Genomic DNA, 24,987 nt, shown 5'->3' on the forward strand with positions numbered 1-24,987 from the left:
GGGTTCAATTCAGTTCTTCATATCCTTACAGGGGTCAACACGAAATTTGGTGGTAAATTAACGGAGGAATATCACAATCACCGAAAATAAAACATGAATTTTAGACTCCTGCAGCCGAGGCAATGAAATACTCATGAGCTACTCACATTTATAAACACTGGAAAACTTGAAGCAAGAAATATTCACTATGGAACACTTGGGGGCTCGATCGCAGGGATCATTAATGGTATATAGGTGCAAGTGGCACTCCTTCTTTCATTCAGTTCTGATCCGACTCCTTTCCCATCCTGTGATCTCATCCTGAAACTATTCCTCCAACTTTCTTTTACCCCCTTTCTTTATTCTCATCAATTCTTCACGCTTACTCTTCGCTACCTTCCCTTGCTTTCCGCACTCGTAGCTGGACAACACTGGAATATATGCATGCTTCTGTAATCTGATAAATGGGTATTCCTTTACTGATTTTTCATTGTTGTTGAAAATATGTACGCACCAAAAAAAACAAATATCCATCAAATACCAACGACACACAGGGATAACGGTTTACCAAAGCAGAAAGCGATGAACCAGTCTCAACAAGCGAACATTTCGATTTAAAGCTTTCGTGACTGCAGGAATTCATCTTCTTGGTTCTTTCGGTAAAGTCACGTAGAAGGGAAATAATAAAATAATAAAAATACAACATAAAAAAAAACATAAAAATCAAAATGTTATTATGTTATATTTTTATTATTTTATTATTTCCCTTCTACGTGACTTTACCGAAAGAACCAAAATAAAACATACTAAAATAATATTTTATTATGCTTTATTATTATTATTTTATTATTTCCCTTCTACGTGACTTCACCAAAAGAACCAAGAAGAAGCGAACATTTGCCGAAATAATATAAATAACTTTAGGGACACGGTAAAAAAATAAGGGTTGACTAGAGTCCTAAATTGCGTCGGTTTGCCCGTGGGGGTTCGAAGATCTGGCAGTGCAAACCTTTTCAGAGAGCGCCTCCTCGAGTGTGGCCAGGGCTGTGTCCGTGTTGCTCGAGTCGGCCTGCAGGGACTTGATACGGTCCTTGAGGCTGCCAACCTGCTTCTCCTTGTCCCTCAGCTGTTCCTGTAGGTTCTCAATCTGCAGCGCCGCACACAGTGGTGGCGGTGGAGGGGGGGGGGAGAGAAACGCGCGCTATTCAAATCACCTCTTGACGCTTGAAAACAAAGCTATGTGTTGACATCAAGAATGGTGGCCATGCCAAGCATTTAGATTCGTGGATCGTAATAAATGACCGCATGTTCCAGCCATTCTCACTTGACAAATGCGATGATGAGTTTGTTATTTTGGAGATGCCGTGGCTTTAATGAATCTGTATGAACGTGATTGGTGGTTTTATTGGATGTGTTTATAATATATTGTATTTATCCAGGACATTCCGAGTCCGAAGACCCTTTTTCAGGAATGTTCTGCATTGTGATGTTTCACGAAAAGTACTATTAAATTAGTGCTTTTCACATGGGAAAAAATCCACCGCACATACAAAAACATAACACTCAACAGGTCCACACAGATGGACTCAAACCTACTTGCTGTACTGCCATTTACTGGCAACCTCACAGTTGAGAGGATTTATAAGTCAGTAATTGAGATGGTGCTCATCTTCTATTTAAGCACTAAGAGTGGTGTGGAAATTCAACAATGCTATGGCAGGGGTTGAGTCTACACAAAGAATAACCACCGTTGGCTTCCATAAAAGTGGTACTAATTTTACCAAACCCCAGGGGAACAATGGGCTGAGTCAACCCCCAACCAAGATTTTAACTCGCCAACTTCCGATTGCGAGCCGCTTACTCTGCCGCTGAGCGGGTATTGGTGTTGCTAAAATCCGCGTGATCTACTAGCGATTATCCTCCACAGCGCTGGATTACAGGCATGAGCCCCGCTGTGCCAGACTTGGGTTAAGAAGAACCTACTCCTGAGATGGCACGGAATTCTGGCCCCTGCTCTTACAACAAGGATGTGGCACGGAATAGGTCGTGGCAGCACTTGGCTCCTGGGGGTCCTTGTGTACACATTTAGCGCAATGTCTACAGCAGCGTAATGACTGCGTTGATGGGCCAAAGTAAGCATCTCTAATGTACTGCAATAGGGCTAAGCGCTTGTAATGTTTGCTGTAAATTGTTTGGGTTAGTTCTTTGTAAAAACCATAATTAATCATGTGCAGATGCCGAATAAACACAAAAATAAAAATAAGATTTAAATGAAAAATACATTTAGTTGTTTGTTATTCTTACTTAAATGCTGCATTATGTATGACTGCAAAAATAAATGTATTGTCTCTTAACATTTCAGACACTGCCCAGCGCACCGCAAGACATTTGTTTTACCATATGCTATGTTTTAACAATTGATAAATATATATCTGTTGGAACGCAAAAAACCCATGCTGTTTCAATCAGAGGAAAAAAAAATCTGAAACCCTCTCAGTCCGAATTAATAGCAGATACAAGGTCTGCTCAGACCCTACTGTAAAGGCTCACAACTGTCATGTAAGAATCATTAATACTCAACATAAAAGAACACATTTAACACGTGACAGACATCAAAGGCAACACACTGCCTTTGTTTTTTCCCCCTGCAAATGAAAAATGTAACATAGAGCCAAGTAACAGCACATTAATCTTTGGTACAGTGACCCGTATACCCGAGCCTACACTGGGGAACAAACGTTTACCCATAGGTTGCCACCTTTAATGACTTCATGTGCACTACACCGAACTCCCGCTAATCTGCATATAATAACACGTGCAGTGTTATTCCAGCAAGGCCGGCAATAAAATTTCGGTGGCTGCAGGCTACGGGTTTTTGAAACAAAAAAAGGGGCGGGTCAGATGGGGGTGGCTGCAGCTGCTCGCGAGGCATAATACACGTGTATTTGTTTCAACAGTCTAGATTTTACAGTTACTAAAGTGGCCCATGATTATGGAAACACTATTTTTTAGGAGAGCACCAACATCAAATAAAATTTTAAAAAAATGTGGTTTTGGAGAACGAATTCTGAGGCTTTAAAATGAGTTCTAGACTCGTGATGAAATACAGAGATAAAAGGTGCAGCCCTGCAATTGCTGGGTCATGCCACTGCTGGCAGAAGGGCCTTAACTCAAGGGAGAACTAGAGAGCCCCGATCGACCATGCTGTGCCCATTTCTACTGCTGCTGTGTGGGACAGAGGAGCGGGGGTACATGTTCAAGACATGTGCCCATTGTTTCTTGACTGCCAAGCCAGGAGATTTGACCATCGAATCACTGGATTGCAAGTCCAGTGTTCGAAACATTACCTTGCCGCAGCATCCCACGATGAGAAAATACATGCTACGAACCCGTGGCTGCATTGTAAATTAAATACCATTGATTTTTAACGTTGGAACTTTGTGAAAAATGTGTTTGAGTTGCTGGTGGGGATTTGCATTGACAAATGGTGAAAAATGATCTATTTTGATAGGGACAACTTAGAGGGGAAGACTGAATATTACAGATGAAGAAGAACAGGACATCAAGCGTAATAATTCACGAGTCACTCAAAATGTCCGAACGTACACCCTTGCACAATCCATGGATGCGTCTCTATGATGATTGAGGACCGTGGCCAGGCAGGTGGTAATGACACTTTATATGGCCCTGGTCAGTCTTAAAGCATAACATGGGGTACATTTCTTGCCACTGCGTTCAAGAGAGGACAATGATTAACTTGCAGAGGGGGGCAACGGCATCGCTGGAATAGGTTCCAGATTTTGTTTGGGCGGAACTAGCAAAATAATAATGCACTGAAACACAGGAAAGGAATTTATCAAAGAAAAGGCACACGAGTTGTTTGAAATTGTAAAACAATTGTCCGGAAATAACAATTTGATGTTTATAAATGTTCCTGAATGTGGGTGCATGTCAACATTGTGGGGATGTGCATTAGGATGATTTCAAGGAAATTGTTTTCTCATTGTTTGGTGAAGCAACAACGTCAAGACTTAGCAGGCAGGGAAGTAGAGTAAATGCGAATAATTAAAGCACATGTATGAAAAGGTAATTTTAAATGTAATCGATAAGGCAAATTAACTTTGTAAAATAAGGAGAATGCCTTGTTTAAATGGCAGTGTGAGGGACGGAAATCACAGATCCTGCTATCACAGGAAAAAATATTGGATCATTGTGGATAATAGGACGAATCTGCCGATTAATTCCTCTTACTTGCGAAAAAATGTGAATGATACGAAGCCAATCTCACTGAGCAGGACAAGAAAATCTGCAAATAATTGCAGGAATAAGGTAAAAATAGGGCAGAAAATAATAATGAGTTTCAAAGACCTTACAGTTCAAGGAAAATGATTTGCAGGTAATATGGCAGTGGATAAAATAAGTTCTGTAGAAACAAGGGCTTTAGAAATATTGCAATACCGCACAACTATTGTGGAGGTAAAGTTAGGTTTTTTTTGGTGGCAATAAGAGACCACTTTAACAAATCGTTTCGATGCGGCTCTGCGTGTGAAATGCGAATGGGTTTCACATTGGTATCGCGCCTATTTAGATATTATTTTTAGCGAGGCTGGCAGCAGGTCTGTAGGCCCCCAAGGGCTCCGTTTTTCATCCACGGTGGAGTGAGCACGACGGGCTGAATGGTCTTCTCTGCCGCGTAACGCTTTGCACTTTCACGTTTCCATGACACGAAACGCAGCCAACTTCCATGGCAACAGCCACAAAGAACAATGCCAACTACTGGTAATATATTCCCGTAAGAGAATATGCAACAAACGCTTCAAATTGTTGAAAGTTCTTCATCATCGTCATTTATCATTACCCAGTGAAGAACAGACATAACCGCCTTTGGCCAATTCACTAGAATGCAGACAATATTCTCAGATCTTGGAAGTTAAGCAGGTTTTTAAGCCTTGACTAAGATTGAATGGGCAACCACTACGTGTAACAGATTATCTCATAGGCTGCTGCGGAACTAGGCTGTGGGCAGCAGAGGGCAGCGAGGCGAAATCCATTGTTGGACATTACTTCTATGGCCCCGTGTCTATGCTGCCTACCTTGACGAACCCACACACTGACCAGTATGATCAAATAACCCACACGACTTGCAACATGTGGCGAGACCTTTTTCCAGAAATTAGATTGACAACCAATATAATGTATACAACACTTCAATGACAAGCTTCATCTTCCAAATTCCAACCCCATGTCATCGTCGTGGGAGATGGGCAATATGAGTAGGTGGACAAAGGGGCTATGGTTTAGGGGTGTGGAACACCTGGTGTAGTATTCACGATAGCTTCAGGCAGATGATCCTTAAAGAGGCCAATGGCATCCACAACCTAGCAGTGGGTAATGTGATGATGACTAAAGGCAGATAAGCCTCTGAGCGGCCAATGGCACCCCACAAACTTCAACACAATATTGCACTCCAAGTCCACGCTTAACGCATTTTCACACGAGTTTTCGCTATAACACAGTTCTTCTATTTTAGGGATCACATTTTGCACAATGCGAAATGCTGCCCGTTATCACGCAGTTTCCGAGCGGTCAAAGGTGAACTACTTTCTTGAGCTGCGCGTCTCAGCAGTACGGGAATTCTGGGTAAGCGGCGACGTACCCTCACACCGCACTCGGTTCTTTGTCCGGCCATCTTACTGCATGTGCGTACATCGCATATCCTGCAACCCCCACCTTTAACGTTACTTGTAATGGGGAAACCGTTTTCGCCGAACGCGTTTTCGCTTGACGGAAACGCATCTATCGCATTAAACGATAAATTCTGGTGATTCGTAAAATAACTGGACAACTTTCATGCTTCCAACACACCTAAACCTTCCCCTCGATGCCGAGCCGTGCCTCGGAAGATGGGTAAACGCAGGCTCTAGCGCACACGACTAATTTTGTGGTGTCGCAATGACATCGCGACTAGGCCTCAAGTTGACCATTTATGGAAGCGCTGTGGTGGGCACGGCATGAACTGCTGGCGAGCCAAGCAAAACCAACACGTCCTAGAGCAACAAACAAGCGTGGCAGGCTTTAGGCAATGATGCTACAACGCACATTTCCATCAAGCCCAGTGAAACAGCTCAGTATCCCGCAGTTGCACAAGATTACAAGGTAGATTAAAGTACATTTCATTCATTCATTCATGCATTACCATTATTTCAATCAGGTGAGAGATCGCTGAGACTACGAGTCGTTTTACTCAAGACCTGGGTTAATAAACGCAAACATGCAATAGAAAAAAGCAACTGCACAATAATGAAAGTTAAATGTAAAATGTCAAAAATAAAACTTTCAAGATTTTAAGCAAAATAACATATTTAACTTGAGGAAACAATAAACACAAAGCAAACAGTATTCAGACGAACCAACGGCAATACAAAAACACGACATTTTCCAAACAAGCAGAACTTTAGAGCAACTTTAAGAGACCCACAATAGGGTAAGATTCAGCTCGCCACTGATGCTATTCATGGCTGGAAATCAAACTTAGGTGGTGCGGGTGTTAGTGCAGTGCACAAACCGCGATGCCACCAACTACACACACAAAGACAAAGATCCCCCGTAGAGACTGAACAGACTGTAGGAGCAAGTGCTGTTTTTGAGAGCACTTATGAAGGCCGGCACTGCACACAAGGGAGTTGGGTGGCCAGCATCACGTCCGGCCACCTTTGTCTCCCCAGTGGCGATGTTTACACATTGCACCAGGTATTCACATGAGGCCGACTCAACCTGGGGAAGGCCCAGAACCGGTTCAGATAATCATCACTCTTTTTGGCCACGAGTGGGAATCGAACTCCGGTTACCAGGTTCGAAGCGAAATGCACTAACCACAGTGCCACCAACTTGACACACGCACACACGAGCACACATGAACTCGTACACAAAGACCCTCTTGTTTGGTTCCGCAGCCTGCCGGTATACGTCCTCTTCACGAGCACCTACGAAGTGGCGGTATGGCGCACACACACACACACGAGGGTGGTGGATGACACACCACGCCTCGCCACCTTTGTCTCCCCAGTGGTGATGCTGACACGCTGCGCTTGGTGCACATTTTTAGGATGGAATCCAATTTCGAAGGTTAAAAAAAATAACTAAACATTACACTCACAATGTACAGGAATCAAACCTATATCACTGATCCTATGCAAAACATAAAAATATTTTACCCTGCTGCTGAATGCAGGCTCGTGTTGAAGCAAGGTTGAATTATCTGTGTCCATGAGATACTTTAATGCTCTCTATGGTAATTATATAAAAAGTCATACAAATGATATCACTGTGAGACAATCTCCCAGCATGCCCATTTCTAATGCTTTAAGGATTTTTAACTGTAATAAAAGCCTAAATGCCTGCATGCTGCCAAGAAAAACCTTTTTTCACCATTATCAGATCGCGTATTTTAAACAAAGGTTCTGTTCTTGTGCACATCCAGGCCCCCTGTTTGGGCCAGCGTTTCATAGGGGCTGAAACCCTCCTATCATTTTGGCACAGTGCTCTGCTGGCAACGAGCGCTATTATAATTACAGTTATCAGTCACACAATAAACAATGAAAAGCATCTCCCTGGCTCGAGCAACACGAGCCACGGCATAAGGGATGGCATTTTTTAAAGAAAAAACTCGGTGAAAGTAAACCGCATTTTAGGTGCGATCTACGAAATATACAATATTTGCCTCGCATGTCCAAACACGCACAAAGCCACCGTTCATAAGGAAGTACTTATAGACTCGCATACGACTACTTTTATTTTGCCGCTGACCTCCACTTTTCCGCCTGCCAAGCAAAGTAATATTAATAACAGTAACGATTTTATCCTCGGTGAAATATTAAATGCTTACTTAACGATTTTGGCAGAGATGGGGGGGGGGCGGAATACCGTCTCGTTATGTAGATTCCTTAGACGGTGACTTTAATAAAACGAGCGTTTGAATGAGGGCGGCACGGAGAGATCACCCACTCAGACAAGAGTGTGTCGTCTCTGACAGCTTGGCATTCTGGGGCACGTTCTGATGCACTGCTGTATTGTGAACATGCTAAACTGTAGCACAGACGGCCACCAATGATACAGACGAAGGAGGACTAGCCTTTTGATTTAAATAGTGACATCGTTAAACACCATGGTATGTGGGTACCTTGCGCAAGTGCTCTCAATTCAGACAGACTATCTTAACATTTGGTTTGGTCTAGGATCCACCATTAACCGCACACTAAATGAGGCATTGGAATATACCATGAAGTTTCAGTTTAACACGTAGGCTTTATTATGGACCATTGTGTTTGTGAAGAAGGCATTTCTTGATTTCTTTTCACTGTAAAATAAAGGTGTGCCTTTTGTTAAGTGTTCATTTTCATAGGCTAGAATCACGCAATAAGAAGCAAGCAAAAAGCATATAATACTTATGTATACACAATAGTAGCCTGAGAGTGACTGAGTCCAAAATTACTCTGATTCTTTAAGGCCATAACCAGACAAAAGCCAAAATTGCCAATTTTTTTCTTCGACGTTGAAACAAAAAAACAACAGCAAACTGTGGATATTAATACGGACGAAATTAAATTTTTCTCCACAAAGTTGAAAATAAAATTGCAAGGGATGCAATTTATCTATTCATTTCTGCACCATTCATAATGGCGTGCCGAATTTTCACGCTACGCTGTCTATCAAAAAACAAAGATCCCCCGTATAGTCTTAACAGACTGTTAGGGCAAGTGCTGTTAGCGAAAACCTATGAAGGCCGGCACGGCACATGGTGGGGGTGGGTGGCCAACACCACGCCCGACGGCCTTTGTCTCCCCAGTTTCGATGTGTTTTTAGACACTGCACCAGGTACTCATTTGAGGCCGAGTCGACCTAAGAGAGGCCCAGGACCGGTTCAGATAATTGTCACAGATTTTGGCTGAACAGGAATCGAACTCTGGTCACCGTATGCGTAGTGCAGCACGCTAACCGCTACACTACCGCTCCCCACACACAACGGTACTTATTCAGACTGCACACTCCGTGCAAATGGTTAACGGTGGGAGAGAGACAGTGTGATCAAATACAATGTGCGCATGTACACGCTCGCACCAAACAAGCCCACGTGTGCCCCAGTCATGTCGCGGAGGCAGCATCGGGTGCAAGGGGAAGGAGTCGTGCCAGGGCTTGGGGTGGAGGAGCTGTCAGAAATCGCTCTAGCATGTCACCACGGCCCGTCTGTTGTGATGGGCTCCCCTCCCGCCCCCCGCGTGTAAAACCACTGAACCATTTCTGATTGCGCTGCGTGGGGCTCACAGCGGGGACCGCCGGAGTTAACCCTGGCCCTGCCTGAGGCGGCGAGCCTCCGGAGAGAGTGGCAACGCTGTCGTCGGCAGGAACTAGAGGACGAGAGGTTCTGCCAAAGGCTGCGAGTCTGTCCTGCCGAGGCTTGGCTCACATGGGAGCCTGTGGAGGTGGGCGGGTGGCTAACAAGTCACGGCGCTGGGTCAGCACTGCTCAGAGGCTGGGATCAAATATGGGTGCCAGCCACACGGCCGTGAGTAAACTGGGTTCTTAACTGGAGTGAGTTGATGGTGTCAGTCACCAGTGAGTGCACCAAAAAAAACATCCCATTAAATTTCATTTTGCCACTGATTTTCACTGAATTTCAACTCTTGACAATTAAAATTATAAACTTCATTGTCTTGTGTTGAATAATTGCTCTGTGGCAGGACGGCCAAGTGCGCACCCTGGTGTGGATAAAGAGATCGTTTGAAGGGATTTCAGAAGTAGTTCTGAGATATATCTTTGCACGGACGTGGATGTTCTCCAACTTTGGGCAATGCACTGCTGCGTGACAGTTTTCAATGGATTTGTTTCTTCTCATGATAAGCTACCGATGGCACAGTCAGGATACAAATTGGGGTGGAACACTGAAACTAAATGACAAACACCTTGTACTGTTGCGATTGAATGCATATAATAGCGTAGAATAGCCTTCACGTTCTGCAGAGTTGAAAAAAAATAATAAAGAATTTTGAACAAAAAAGGCAGACTTGGAACTTGTGCTGACAACCATAAACCACGCGGTAATCAAGAGCGCCTATAAAAATCGGGATGGCGTCAAAAGCAGTGAAACTCAATTGGAATGAATTTTTCTGCGCTTTCATGGTGCGGGCCTGAGGTTGGGTGGGGACTGCAAGGCCCGAGCTGAGCTGAGCTGGACTGCATTGCGAGGCAGCCTCTCCCACAATGTGGCCCTTCACCCGCTGTGCCAACAACACTTCATTCACACGGCTCGGGTGAATGGCTTTAAATGTGCAGTAAAAAGCCACATCATTAGCCAACTGCAGCAGGAGGGGGGGGGGCAGCTCAAAGGCAGCTGCATGGACCACAGTATAACCATCTCAATTAAAAAAAAGTTTGTTTTAATTAATGGATTTAAAAAAAAATATATCAATTGGATTTGGCAGAGCAGGAAGGTAGATGGATAACAAAATAATGTGCAGAAATATACTTTCCTGGCAGTTTTATGTAAATTATATTAATTTATGAACGTACTTACGACCCGCAAATCAGGACACGTAATTAATATGCTAAAATTACTCTGAGAAATACAATTTTTTATTTATTTTGGTTTGCTTCTGAAACCAGTCATACCATTGTGGAATACTTTCAATGCAGTAAAACCCAACACTAAGATGAAAACAAATGAGCAGGCTTTAAATAAGACATTTCTGCCAGCTTGGCTTAAATGTATCATTCTTGTAGATCAGTAAAGAGATTTAATATTATTTTCCACCACCAAAAACAATTCCCTTGCATATTAATGTAAAGGAATCCCTAAGCAGTGCTTCTAACCCTTTTTTGCAAGATTTCGCCAACTTCGGCAACGGTTAAAAAAAATGCTTTCATGCCACCTCCGGAGCATGCAGTGGCTGATAATGGTATGTGGTGAATGATGTGAAACCCTATAATGCCTGGATGTTGTTGCCAATCGTGCAACTGACATCATTAGATGCCCACCGATTTCAACTCTTATCTCTAATCGGATGCATTTTTCCAATTATAAATGTGCCCAAGTTTCAAATGCTATTGAGATGTTGTTTAAGCCGATGTCAAGTCAACGTGATGACAATTTGATTTGATCCATGGCATGCAAAACGTAGGGAGTGTGACACCAATGCTGTAAAATAGGAACAGCTGCTTATTGTAATACGCAAAATATTCTGCAAATCTTTTGCATACATATTTCCCAAAATACATTTTTACACATGGTATACTGTATATTTGCTTTTGAATCAAATTGCCTTTTCAGCTGAATGCTATCAATTACTGCCCAAGGATTTGGAGTAATTTGTGTCACAATATTGAACGACCTCCATTGTGAGAAAACGTTCTCCAAACTATAAAGACCAAAAGCAACGTCACTTTTGCCAAATTTGTATTCCCAAAGCAAAAGTCACCATATTCATAGAAATGTATATATAATTACACCTGGCCTTATGTTGAATCGGTTTAGTTTTACCAGAACATAAATAAACAGTGTTTTGATTTGTGGAGGGGGGGGGGGGAAATAGGAGGGCTGAAGGAGTCTAAAATTCACTTACAATTACATTATACTGTGGCTGCATAGTGCTTATTCATTAAGAGTCTGCACAAAACGCACTGTTGCCAAACTCACACTGTGGCACCCTCAGCTGTATAAGAAATAATAGGCGTGACACAGACGCGAAGACCCATCGCATTGTATTTGCTCGGTCTGCCTGTGATGTGCCCGGTGGGAGCTGCGATGGACTGTGGCTGGCATTAGCGCGCGTGACACTCAACAATCAGGCGTGGTAATTTAATGCCGCATTCCAAGGAGGGATGAGCCACCGTCCAAAACTCTGCGGTTCCAACCCCCCACCCCCGACCATGCCGAGCCGGATTCGCTGCCAAGGCACGAATGCACGCTGAGAGACAGGGGCCAAGCACAAGCTTGAGCCTTCAAGCCGACCGTGCGTATGCACACACGCACGCGCTAGCTCGCACGTAGGGGAGCAGACTCGCATTTCCCGTGTGCACGAGTGACGTAAAAATACGCTACTGCTGCACACTCTGCTCACAAACGAGCGCAGCTGTAAATATTTCAAGGTTTTAAATCAATAGCAACGGCGCTTGATAACTTATAAAGGTATGCACGTCAAATTGTGTGCGCGCTGCCATTCATCTGCGTCAAACGGCTAAACACGTGCGCCCGCTACGGGAAGCTTTCTGGAAAAATACGCGAAATTGTGTTGCGATGTCGTTCTTTCTTTTTCCCCAGTCGCGCACATGGGTTGGCAAAGGCGCAACGCCTACACATTCCGCTAAACAGGCACTGTCTAAACCGACGTGTCCAATTAAGAAATGAATTTATAGGAAGTGCTTTATAGCTAAGCTGAACTACCCCCCCGCAAATGCAGTATTTCATCCTTTCCGTGACCACCACTTTATGAAAAAGGAGCAAGTAAACATCCACCGCTGGAAGTAAGATCAATGACGAATCAAAAAATAACCAGCCAAAAAACATCTGAACGTGTAGTCCTTGCACACACATTCATCACAGTCCTGGTAGTGCAGCTACTTAACCAAAGCGAATTGTTGTTTCCATTACAACAGAACTGTGCTAATAACCGCCCCGAGAAAGCTCCATTAATGTGCCCCCTCCGACGCAAAGACCAAGCATTTTCTCGGCGAGTGACAGCCGAAAATTATGACAAATTAATCGCTTGCTACCCAGTTGCTTGTTAACCTGGGCATCCCTCAGCCAGGCAATTAAAAGCCAATTTCAATTTACTGCATTGTTGGGCAGAGTCACTTGCAGCTCTGCCTTCCACCCACCAGGCCAATGCTATTGAGCGCGCTAGTTTGTAGGTTTCCCATTCATAGAGCCACAGAGGCACCTAGTGGCCGTACCTGAAGAGCCATGAAAGACCGGTTGATGGTGTTTTTGCTAACCGAGTATATTTCAGCTATTCCTCCTTTGAAAGATCTCACAGGGCATTGATTAATGGTGCGATCCATTGATTGCAACGTGCAGCCGCATTCACAGCAGGGGGTATTTGTTATTTGATATTTTTGCGTGAGATGGCGCATCTGCCGAGTGTCGATAGTGGTGAATTATGTGAAATACATTCAAAATAATTCACTCTCATTAGCCATGTGAATAAAATGGCACCACTAAAGCTTTACTACACTGAGGTGGCACCAATGTCTGCTCTGGCCCATGAACTGCAGTTATGTTCTTCATACACTCACAGTAATTGGGAACTCATGAACGAATAATATTTTATTTGCTGAATAATATCTGAAGTTTGAAATGGTCAACTTTTGTTGAACTTCAATATTTTATTTTAAGTGTTTCACTAATGACCGCCTTATTACATTACAAAAAATGTAATGATGGGAACACCGTTCTTGAGTACACAATGCCAAAGAGACATCATTTGCCGGCTTGTTTTGGCAACCTAAAACAATGTTTCAGAGAAGAATTTGTGCAGCGACAGTCACACACTTGACACAAACAATACCACGTTGTTTACTTTCACGCATAAAAGTAGGTTTTTTTCATTAGACAGCAGTGGCAGACTCGAAGCGACCGTGGGTTTAACTTTAACGCATTCGATGTATTATTAAGGTCTTCAAATGCTTTCATTCAGTATGAAATGTTTGCACTGAGGCCTTTACTTAAAAAAAAACCTCCGTTTCAGACAGCGACATAGCTTGTGAATGCCAACTCACCGACCAGCGATTCTCTTAACACGAAGACCAAGAAAAGAAAATATGAGAACGTTAAAATAAATACACGCACACAGGAAGTCTTTTTGTTATTACTGCGTTGTGTTGTACAGCTCTCTAACGTGATTTCGGGTTGCGCTGAGTGCGGCAGATTATTCAGGAATTGATTATATTCACGAACACGCATAGCTTCTTCACGAATTGAAGATTCATATGGGGTAATTTTTTTTTGTTTTTAGAATCTCCCAGCAGGTGGAAGTGAAACAGCGGACAACACGTGGAACAATAAGCGGGACAACCTGAAAACAGAGAGCCTGCGAAGCCTCTTTGTGTAATGTAGGTTATAACAAATTCAGAAATACATTACTCAGATGCGATGATAAGATAGTTTTCTTGAAAACTTTTCAATAGCCTTGCAAAGATCTCCTTAGTTTTTAATGATGTCGGCAGTTCCCAAAGTGAACGAATGCATTTTCGTAAAACGTTGAAGATTCAAAGCCATTTGCGCTTAACCCTTTGCTTTTGTTTGACATTGCATATAAACTTTGTTTCTCAGTTTTGTAGAAAATTAGAAAGACATAAGTGACAATTTATTTTCCGGCATTATCGGTTAAATCTCATAGCGAGTATTTAACGAGGAGGAAAACGTATGACTGTGTGCCACTAACACAGGACACGTCAAACGTTTATGTTATATTTTCACGGAGTCTATGTGCTATTCGGCACTGTATTTAGATTGCACAACCCCACACTTAAACACTTACATTATAAACCAGAGTGAGCAAATACAAAGTATTTTCTGAAGACACCTGAACCTAGGGTCATCATGCCATGACTTAAAGAGGATGACAGAAGCCAAGTCATGCCTTAAGTTGCAGGAATGTGACATGCACAAAAACGGGAGGAAACACAATAATACCGATTATTAACCAAAGAAATTCTCACTTTGTGTCGATATTTTCTTTCAAGAAGAATCCTGCATTGCCATTTTTGGTTAATTCAGTTGTTGAGTTTTTGGCATGTCGAAATAAACCAGAACAACCAGAGAAAACCCAAGTAGACAAGGGGTGTACACGCTCACATTTTCACAGAGACAAATTGCAAAATACATTGGCTGCACTGGTATCTCCTGGCTGACTTTCAGCTCAAAACTACTATACCTGGTGTTCCATAAGCAGTCCCCTATCCAGGTATTACCTATCTATAGAGCTCGTATCACCCTCATACTTGAGGGTTGATTGCAGAGAAATGTTTTCTATCTTTTGCAATCCAGGTACTATGATCACCAGGCTCAAAATTGCTTCGCTTTCGACATCTGCCAACATTGGCCTAGTTTTACAGTGGAGTGATATAGGCGACTGTCATAATGAGCTGTGGCTGAGACCAGCATGCGGCATTCTAATCTAACTAAAGTTTTTATTCTACCAGGCAAGGCCCACTGAGCTATACAGCTCTTTTTTACAAGTGACCCGGCGACAAATGATAGCTCAACGAAGTGGCTTATTACGTGGAAATGTATAAGCATCCAAATACTCAAAATGCAGATTTCTAAATGTGGAGGGAAAAACCGGAGGGCCCGGAGAAAAATGCAGACAACCACAAGGAGAACATTAAAACTCCAAATATACGGGCGTCAGGGTCGGGATCGAACCCACAACCGCCTGTATATCAGGCGAGACAGTTAACATCTAGGCATCACTCGGTAAAAACTGACAGCAAAATTGAGGACGTTCCGTGGAGCGAGGAGCCGCTCCATGTTCAGATAAATGCAGGGACGCGCGAGGCACGAACCTTCTTCTGCAGAACGTTGATCTTGCGTTCCTTGACATCGAGCATGTCTTTGAGGTCGCGGATTTCTCCGGCCAGCGTCCCCTTCTCCTCTGTCAGCTCCTGCAGCTGCTTGCCCTTCTTGTTGAGCAGAGACTCCTTCTCCTCCAGGCGCATCCTCAAGGCATCAACCTGCACGCAGCAGTGGAACCATTAAAATGCGGATTGTTAACTGTACACGTTACGTACATGTCCACACACCAGTCGACATATCCGCACATGTGGACATGTCGACTGGTGTGGTTGATCTGGTCCGAGGCATGAAAGTTTACACGTTTCTCTTTTGATCTCATGGCGTCATGACTTTAGTTGATGATTTTTAAAAAGTTGAGAACACTCGCAGCTAGCCAAGTCACAAAAGAGCCGTGGAAGATGGCATCAAAGAACTACTTATGAAGTCCCTTAAATGGGCTTCTTCGTCCACACTAAAGGCAGAGATTTTGTATTTCCTACAATTAGTGTTCACCACATGGCAGATAAACTGAACATTTTAATTCGCAGAGCTAGAACAGCTTCAAGTGAAGAGAAAAAAAACATTTCTTCGTATGGCGATTGGTGATCTCTAGCTGGGACCGTAAACTTGCTGAATGTTTAATCGTAGGCCGCTGCGAGGATTATAGCCCAGGATGGATCTCAGCGGTGCCGGCTCATTGCTTTGACACCGCAATGCAGTTGGTTTCTTTCATCTCAATGCTGACAAGGTGCAGCCTCCTCTAGTGGAGAGAGTCCCGTGAAATCCCCATCACCCAAAGACATGAAAACCAGTCACGGCCAGATCCAAAGAAGGAACGCTCTGATGTACTCGGGCGAAAACTCAAAAGAGACAGAAGTCACCTCTGTAGCAAGCACGAAAGCTTTATTTGTTTCTGCTGCTAATGTAATATGAAGGGATATGTATTTATTTCGTATTATTATGCCCAGTTATCCTTTTCAGGAGGGTCCTGACAAGTTTTTGTAGCAGGGGGGGCGGCAATGTCCCCATGTGTAATTCCCCCAATTGAGTAATTTAGAGGTAATCTTTTTGTTTAGCATTTAGTTACATTGCATGCTTTTCTTATTTGGAAATACAAGCACTGCAGAGGAAGGTATGTTGTTCAATTGGTATCTGCAATCACTATATTTACTTTCACAACTATTCACACTCTCTCTTAAATCATTATCCAGGTTGGGAAGGATTGATTCTATCAGTCACGTTTGCCAGCAGGTTCCAGTGGTATTTGGGTGGAAGAGTTTCTGCAATGGAAATTCTTGTGCCTCAGTATATATACTCTTAGTTCTTTCGGTAAAGTCACGTAGGTAAAAAAATGAAATTAAAATTAAAATAAAACAATAAAAATCACGACGTTTCGGAGGCAACACAAGTCTCCGTCATCAGGTGGGACCGTCACAGCCAGATTAGCTGCATCAAGTGTATATAGGTTTGATTCCCGACTTGGGTATCTCTGTGTGGAGTCTGGATGCTCTCCCCCTGTTCCGTATTGGCCAAATATCCCAACTGCTGAAATATTACCTGCAAACGACCCAATTTCCAATACAAATAGCAACATCACTGCCGAATGTGAAAACTCGGCAGGACCCTTCTGAATGCAAGTTTTGAGACTCGGTGAGGCTTTTGTGGATAAGTTTTGATTATTATTGTCAGATGAAAAAGCACCTCGAGAGAGCAACGATGAGACGTAATGAATCTGAAGTGAAGGTGCCTCGTATGATGCAGTAGAGGCAGCGTCACTGTTCAGCGGTGCTCGTGATGCATTCTCTCCAACATTAACTACATTGCAATGAAGTAACTACCAATGGGAGGAGCTGTGGCACAGTTTGATTCCTAGCCATGGTGAATATCAGTGGTGAGTGATATCATATCAAGTCCTGGCCCCCATTTACAAACCTCCATTGACCAGTGGTGTGAAGTATGATTAAACAATTCCCATGATCGACATGGTGTGAGGGGCCCATCATCCAGCAGTGGATGGATGAAGGGTTGTAAATGAAAGCTACTAGTTACATATTCTTGGTTCTTTCGGTAAAGTCACGTAGAAGGGAAATAATAAAATAAAAAATATATAAAAAATAAAATTCTCACGACGTTTCGACTGCAACACAAGCAATCATCATCAGGTGTGAAATCCACGCAAGAAAATTTGAAAAAAGTGGCGTTTTTTTCTTAACGTCAGCATCAAGTTACATGTTATAACTGTGCGTTGAAACTCATCTTTGGATAGTCAAAGCAAAAAAAAGGTTTATTTTGCTATAATAAAAAAAAGATGAGCAAATTAGTTGCAGATTTTCTAAAATACCTCACACCCCAAAACGTCTACTTTTTCAAATCAGTTTTGGGAATAGACTAATAAACGAACTGCAGCGACTGGGCCAAGCGTAGTGTTTGTTTTATCTTCCAAAATGGGAGCTTCACAAACGAACTGGAAAGAATCCGTGACTTTGAATCAGTTTCGTGCTACAATGAAAACTCAGGAGTGTGGCGGACGGTAACATCTTGCATGGCTCTGCCTGTAAGGAGGTGGCATTTTAGTGCCTCTTTGCCATCTGGTACAACAACGTCAGCAGGGGCGATGTCAAACATTAAAAGGGGGGGCGCGGCTTCCCAGTGAGGGAAACAATTTTAATTACGCGATCCCTTGTAAGGGACACGGGTAGTCATTACAATGTCAATGTTGCGGCATACTTTAAATTCGATATTTGACGGCATTACACGCCGCACGCTCCCTGTTGGGAGCTCTGCGGCGCGCGACGCAAAGGCAGCGAACAGTGGGGGGGGGGGCATGCGGGGGGGGGGGGGCGTGCAACCATCACGCGCAAAGCGTCCGTGATCACACGGCCCTTCTCCGAGAACCAAGCAGTGTGGCATTAAGACCGCGACTTTGAAATTCAAGCTCTGGGGCACAGTGGTGGACTTCAGGGTGAATCACACGGCGGGTAAGTCAAGACTGCAAGAAACATCCAATTATGTGATGGCCTGAATAATAACATAGCTTGCTTGCTCTCAGGCTCACTGAAAGGGAGCACTTTAATGACTTGGGGCCAGGGGGGGCAGGGAGCTGAAGAGTGCGAGGGAGGCGGTTGCGGGTGCGAGAGACCCCAAAGAGACCTCTTCTGGATTTTGTCCTTGGCTCACTAGAAGTTCTCTATGGGGTTGCGTGCCTCCTTAATAATGTGGCTAAATATAAGTGCTTGGTAGGAACGTTCTACTAATGGGCGTCCTTGGTCAAGCACTTTGGCAAATAATGCGTTGTAAAACCTGCAACAAAGGAATCTTCCTTACATCAAATAGTACATGTGCATGTAGAGCCCTTGCCTCAATCTACTGCTGGATGAAGGCAGCTTCCCTGTGCTGTGACACCCATGGGGGTTATTTGAACATGCTTCACCGCTATGGTCAGTGTGGGTTGGTGAAGGCGGGCAACTTAGATGTTGCATGCAGCACGGATATTGTCCTGCAATGTCATCCAAGAACCACGGAGAAGCACCAAAGCAGCATAAAAAACTGTTGTTATAACATGGGACCTTTCTGGCCAGTGTCGAAATATAAGAATAGGTTTTACCCTTTCTGGCACTAAAACAGGTGCTAAGATCTTAAAACACCAAACATAAACCTTTTTGCAAGGAATCCTATCTGCATTAACCACACATAGTTGTGGTGAACATGCGAACAACAAAAACATGCTCTGGTAATATATATGCATTGTTTTTGAAAGGTCTGTTTGGTGTTTTAACATCTTAACACCTGTTTCATTGCCACAAAGGGTAACACCTATTCGTATAAACTGTTATGTATGGTGTTCACCTATCCATGTATTATCCAGACTCAACCTTGCTTAAATTTCCAAGAAATGACAATATCTGGAGTATTTGGGGTTATTTCATTAAAAACTCTTTCCTGATTTTACTTTAAATGTGTTCAATAGTAACGCCTATTATTACATCGCTTTCATGAGATGGTGGCGGCCTGGGGAGATTTTCATTCAGCAGTGGATTGACCATGGCTTATGATGATGATGGTTAATCTTAATGCAATAAACATCCATTGTGGGCAACGGCTGCAAATTGCCATTGGTGCATTCCCTAGATTGAAACAGGATCAGAAATGAGTAGCATCGATGATTTATTTCACCTATTTTTTTGATATTCATAATGAAAACGTCGATGTCAAGTGCCGGCAAGGTTAAGTAATAAGGTTAGAGTTAAGGTTAGGTCGCCGTTTTTTATGACGTCAATAATTGAAATGTTTTTTTTTATATCAATAATTTCCGAACGAATGTCAATTCTGCCTGGCTCAAATTGTGCAGCGGTTGTGTTTTGTGCTTGTGCAGGTTTCCTGTTAATAAAATCTGGTTCCTTCAGACAGAACTTTAAGGCTGCCTGCAGTTATTTTTGGCCACGCTCCATGTTGTAATCAAGCGTGGTATGCCAAAAGAGGGCCAAGATCAAATCTTGGGATTATAAAACAAAATAAAAAGTACTTTTTTTTTTAATTCACTCAATGGCTCATGCCCTAGCTGAAATAAATGCCGACAAGAGAGCAAAACAATCGAATTATCATTTACAGCTGCAGTGTGTAGATTCCTTAGGCTTAGATGTATCCGTGCTTATGACCTACCCTTTGAAGTTGGCATTTAACCGATATTTCTTTCCCTTGAATTTGTAAAGAGAGTCAATGAAACGTCCCGTCCCGAAGGCAGCTGGTTTGTGTAATTGGGTCGGAATTTGACAATTCTCAGAAAATTCCATAAGATGCCTTTAAATGCTATTGGGTTGCAAATGGATAACTTAGTCTTCATAAGGTTACGGCAAATCATTTGCAAAATATTTTGGAAATTGGGGAAATAAGAAAATTGGAAATTAATGTCTTTCTAATGGTAAGTAGTGGTAATACATTCTTCAGTTTAATCCACTGCGAAAGTGAATTATTAAAAACATAACAATGGTTGTGCATTCTCAGGTGTTTCTAAGTGTCAAAATGAAATGTATTTATGTGAACATAATACACGAATGTAACATTAAAACAGTAATTCCCATTTGATGTATAATTATTCAATGTCATGTGCATTCAAGATTTACTATTGTTAAATGATTTTAGCATGTTGCTAAAGTTTCGTTACAGTAGGCCTGGTACAGACATTGCTATCAGGCAGGATTGCAAGTGGTCAAGACTAACATCAGAGTGGGAACCAAGGGAGGGAAGACACCCAAGTGTCACCCACAGCAATGGAGCAATAAACTCGGCTTACATGCGGATGCTTGGTGGGCTGATAGGGCGCGCCATGGTGGCAAGATGTTAACCTCGTCTGACATGCAGGAAGTCGTGGGTTTGATCCCGACACTTACATCAAAATATTTGGAGTTTGCATATTCTCCCCGTAGTCACGTGGATGTTACTCCGGGTCCTCTGCTTTATTATTTGTCCACATTTACAAACGTGTGTTTTTAGTATTGCACTGCTATCAATTTACACATAAGCCATCTTGTTGAGCTTTCATTTGTGGCCAGATCGCTTCTCAAAAAGAGCTATATAGCTCAGTGGGCCTTACCTGATAAAAAACTATTTTTGTTTAGTTTTAGTTTCGTAGTTTAGTTATATCACAGGCTTTGCTAATGCTTCATCCAGTAGTGGAACAATCATTGCTGATTACGCCTATGACACAGTGTCCATCATTAAATTAAATCTGCTCATGTGCAGATGCTTGATGAGTTGTTACATCACGAGACCGAGACGGAAGGCGTCAGCTTCGATAGCCTTCATCCAGCAGTGGAATGACCATGATGATGATGATTCTGCACATCACTGGATGCTTCTGTGAGAGAATCCAGTGTCGCGTGCAATGAGCACCCATTGGCGGGAGAGGAAATAGACGCGAGACCCAATCCATCTTGTCAAGCCAGCAAGAACGGCGTAACATTAAGTATTTATAGATGATCAATTCAGCGACGAGGGCTCTGTGAGTCACCATTTGCAATTAATCACTGCACAAACCTCAAAGAGTGGGGGGGAAAAAAAGTTGACTGACAATACCATCTTGACAATGCCTACATCGTGTATGCAAATCTCGCCAGGATGCACAGGATCTAATCAGTTAGGAAGCTGAGCACAGCCGAGGTTGAACAGCGTTTGAATGAGCGACCTTGCACAACCGGTTGCGTTACAAGCTGCAGAGTCGATGTGGTGGTGGGGGGGCAGCGGATGGCAATCCATCAAAATCCAATGTTGTGCAGTACTTAGATGCTCCAACTTATTTGCACCTCAACTTCATCGAAGCACATTGATCGGATTGAAGTACAGCCAAAATACCTCCCATGACCCACGTGGCATGGGGAGGCCCTCACCCATCAGTGGATTGACAAGAGGGCTGTACACATCAATGTATACAATAGCAATCATGTAAAACAAATAGGCGATTATCCGGTTCAAGTAAAGTGTGGTAGACAGCCTTACAGCATTGACTAATGCCACCGTATGCCTCTCAGACAGTATTTAATTGGAATCTGTCGCTTGATCTGAAAACGACTGGGGTCAGGAGGAGGGAAACAGACAAACCCGTCCCCACTGCTCGCAGGGAATGGGACCGTGCACCTCTGTCTGCAGAATGGCCGCTCGCTGCTCTTTGGCCGTGAGCGATTCCTTGAGGACCTCGATGTGCTGCTTGCAGTCCGAGTTCTGATTGGTGAGAGTCTCAAGCTTGGTCTGCACTGCCAGCAGCTCCGAGTCCTTCCTGGATATCTCCTGCTTCAGCTGGTCCACCTGCACGTGCGTGTTTGCGTGCAAGCACGCGCAACCGACGATGCAGAAACGACAAAAGGCCACACTTTTTAGTGAAAATGAAAGGCGCGGGGGGGGGGGGGGTGTTTGCCCTTTCCCGCCCACGTCTGTGCGGTCCACCTACGGCGGACTCGCCCGTCTCGCAGGCCAGAGGCATGCCACGCTCGGAAAGCGAGAGCCGCGCACGCAGGTACCCAGGCCCGCACGATGTCATGACGCGTGCACCACGCGCACACGGCCGCTTAAGCCCGCAGCCAACCTGTCACCAAGCAAGGTAAAGTATTATTTTAAATCCCCAAAGCGCGAGGACCGATAGGAGAGAGCGAGTAATCAGAGAGAAATCTCTGCAGGCTGCAGACGCATTCCCTAGGCAGAAGCTTCTGCCAGTAAATTAACCAGGCAAGATCAGTTTAATTACAATGGCTCAGTACCCTTGATAATTACAAATGGGGAGAAACAACTACCACTGACTGAATATTCTTTCATTTCCTTCCACCGCTGACCCAGATGTAAACGCAGCCATCAAGGATATTTTTAGAATTTGATATCGAGTCAAAAATGTCCTCGATGTGTGGGCTGTTTAATTTTCAAACTCAAGACAAATTGTTGGCCAACACAATGAGGCACACAAGGCATTGCATTTCTGGGCAAATGCAACACAAGTGTGGCCTTGTAAAAGTAATGAAAATGTTTTGACTTGCAATTAATAAAATAATGTTAAACTTTTAAACTGAACATTTGGGAGGAAATATGCCATTTAAAAACAAATTAAATAATTATCTTAATTTCCCAAAACTTTGTCATGCCATTTCAGCTCTTAAAGCAGTCAAATAAAACTCGGTGAGTCTTGGTTAATGCATAAGTACATAATTTACAGCATACAGCATGCTATTCAAACTGCATAAGTGAAGTAATGCAGATCGGGCTTTCTGCTTACCATCTGTGCTCAGTGTGAAGAGTCAGCAAAGCAATTGCCGCAGCAACTAGTAAGAATAATATATCTACACAACACCATATTCAATTGGCGCAAGCTGAGACAAGCAGAGCGTTCAATCATTTTAATCAAAGAAGGTGATTGCATTGATTGCACAAGCACCAGACTTCACAGGAAATTAAGCCCAGCAATAAGCAAACGACCCCACTCCTTTTGAACCAAAAGACTCAAAAGCTGGAAGGATGGCTCAGAATTTGGCGGTCCATTTTATGCCTTACAAATGCCACAAGATTGCGCTCTTAGGCTCTATGCCGCCCTCAACCGCCCCCCCCCCGTGGTGGCCCACATTAGCCCGAATGCCATGCGGCGCAATTTTAAAAAGTTCCGGGAAATCGAGGTAATGTCGGAAACGTGGCAAGCAGCGGCTGTACTTGAGCCAGAAACCATTTTCTGGGCTGTGTAGCTCACAGTATTCAGTCACGTAACATTGTGCTGGGTACACAGAACCTTCTTGTTAACTGCGAACGGAAGTTGCTCTGTGTAAACATTGAAAAAAAAATAAACAAGCATGAAAAGAAAACCGACAAGCAATTTTCCATTAAAATGATCACATTTTGAAAATGAGCCAAAAACATCCTTCCTTTATTTCATTTATTTCCTCTCTTTTTTGGTCAATGGGCTTTAATTTTTATTTTTTTAAAGCTACAGCAAAGGAGCATCTTAGTAAGCCTTACAGCGGCCACTTTTGGCGTCTAGATTGCGATGAGCCGTGCGACGGGTGAATACATTTACTGTCATCTTTCCAGCCTCAGAGTCTTTGTCGCTTGCAGATCCCACAACCGTACGCACACAACCGTACGCAAGTCTTACTGCAGAGCCAGGATCTGAATGAATGCTCTCAACTCGCTTTCTCAGCTCCCGCAGTTCAACCTCTTTCGCCGCTAAATCTTCTTTCATCCTTTCAACCTGTTAAACATTCGTAGCCACTGACGATCACGCTCTAGCAACACAGTGGTGATTTTTTTTTATAGATTGCAAACGAAAATTAAAACGCGCATAAACAATAATACAATATTAGAAAGGTGTTTTTTTTTTAGTGTATACCACATAATCTGTGGATTAGATGCACTTCCTCCCCCCCCCTGTATTTTAAAAACAAAGTTAGGTGCGTTTTACAATCTGAAAGGTGTTGTGTGTGTTCATGCATGTTACCAAATGTATATACATTGATTGACCCAGGCGCACAAATTTGCAGTGTGTCTTACTTTCTGGAGCATCTTATTCCAGAGAAAATTGTAACAATCGTTAATGATTATTTGCAATATTATTTAATACTAGCTTTTTTTGCCCGTCCAAGGTCAGGTGTATTTTGCAGTAAATCTGAAATATTCAATAGAAAAATAGTTCAGCTCATGATTATTAATGAGGGGGGGTTGCCCCATGTGGAGTGACGTCACCCACTAATGGTTATTGGGGAGGGGTGCGGTATGTGGAGTGACCTAAATTGCCAAGTGATGCAAGTGTTTCTAACGAATCTGCCACAGTTTACAGCTCATTATAATCAGCCAACAGTTTCCCAAGTGATATTGTGCCGCTCAATATGGCGGTTAACAGTCGGGGACAATAAGTGAGCAGAATGCTTTGGCAGGAGGCGTTATAAGTCCTGCACTTCTTCGTGATTGCGATAACCAAGGCTTTGTTGAAGATTGTG

At 43.2% G+C, this 24,987-nt stretch overlaps 1 protein-coding gene across 10 annotated transcripts in view; it reads right to left on the reverse strand.

Moving 5' to 3' along the window:
- The window catches only part of LOC144730080 (ERC protein 2-like), a 180,191-nt gene that overhangs the window by 118,196 nt on the left and 37,008 nt on the right, over nucleotides 1–24,987 (reverse strand). For 7 of the 10 annotated variants that reach the window (XM_078610611.1, XM_078610610.1, XM_078610609.1 and 4 more), the window contains exons 9-12: nucleotides 24,147–24,242; nucleotides 22,157–22,324; nucleotides 15,538–15,705; nucleotides 989–1,126 (exon numbers count right to left, since the gene is read on the reverse strand). In XM_078610611.1, the coding sequence (XP_078466737.1) occupies nucleotides 989–1,126; nucleotides 15,538–15,705; nucleotides 22,157–22,324; nucleotides 24,147–24,242 (570 nt within the window). The remainder of the gene's footprint in view (nucleotides 1–988; nucleotides 1,127–15,537; nucleotides 15,706–22,156; nucleotides 22,325–24,146; nucleotides 24,243–24,987) is intronic. The other 3 variants (XM_078610613.1, XM_078610614.1, XM_078610620.1) reach the window with 1 other exon arrangement.

Source organism: Lampetra planeri, chromosome 34, assembly GCF_965212315.1.
Source record: "Lampetra planeri chromosome 34, kcLamPlan1.2.h2, whole genome shotgun sequence".
Lineage (NCBI taxonomy): Eukaryota > Metazoa > Chordata > Hyperoartia > Petromyzontiformes > Petromyzontidae > Lampetra > Lampetra planeri.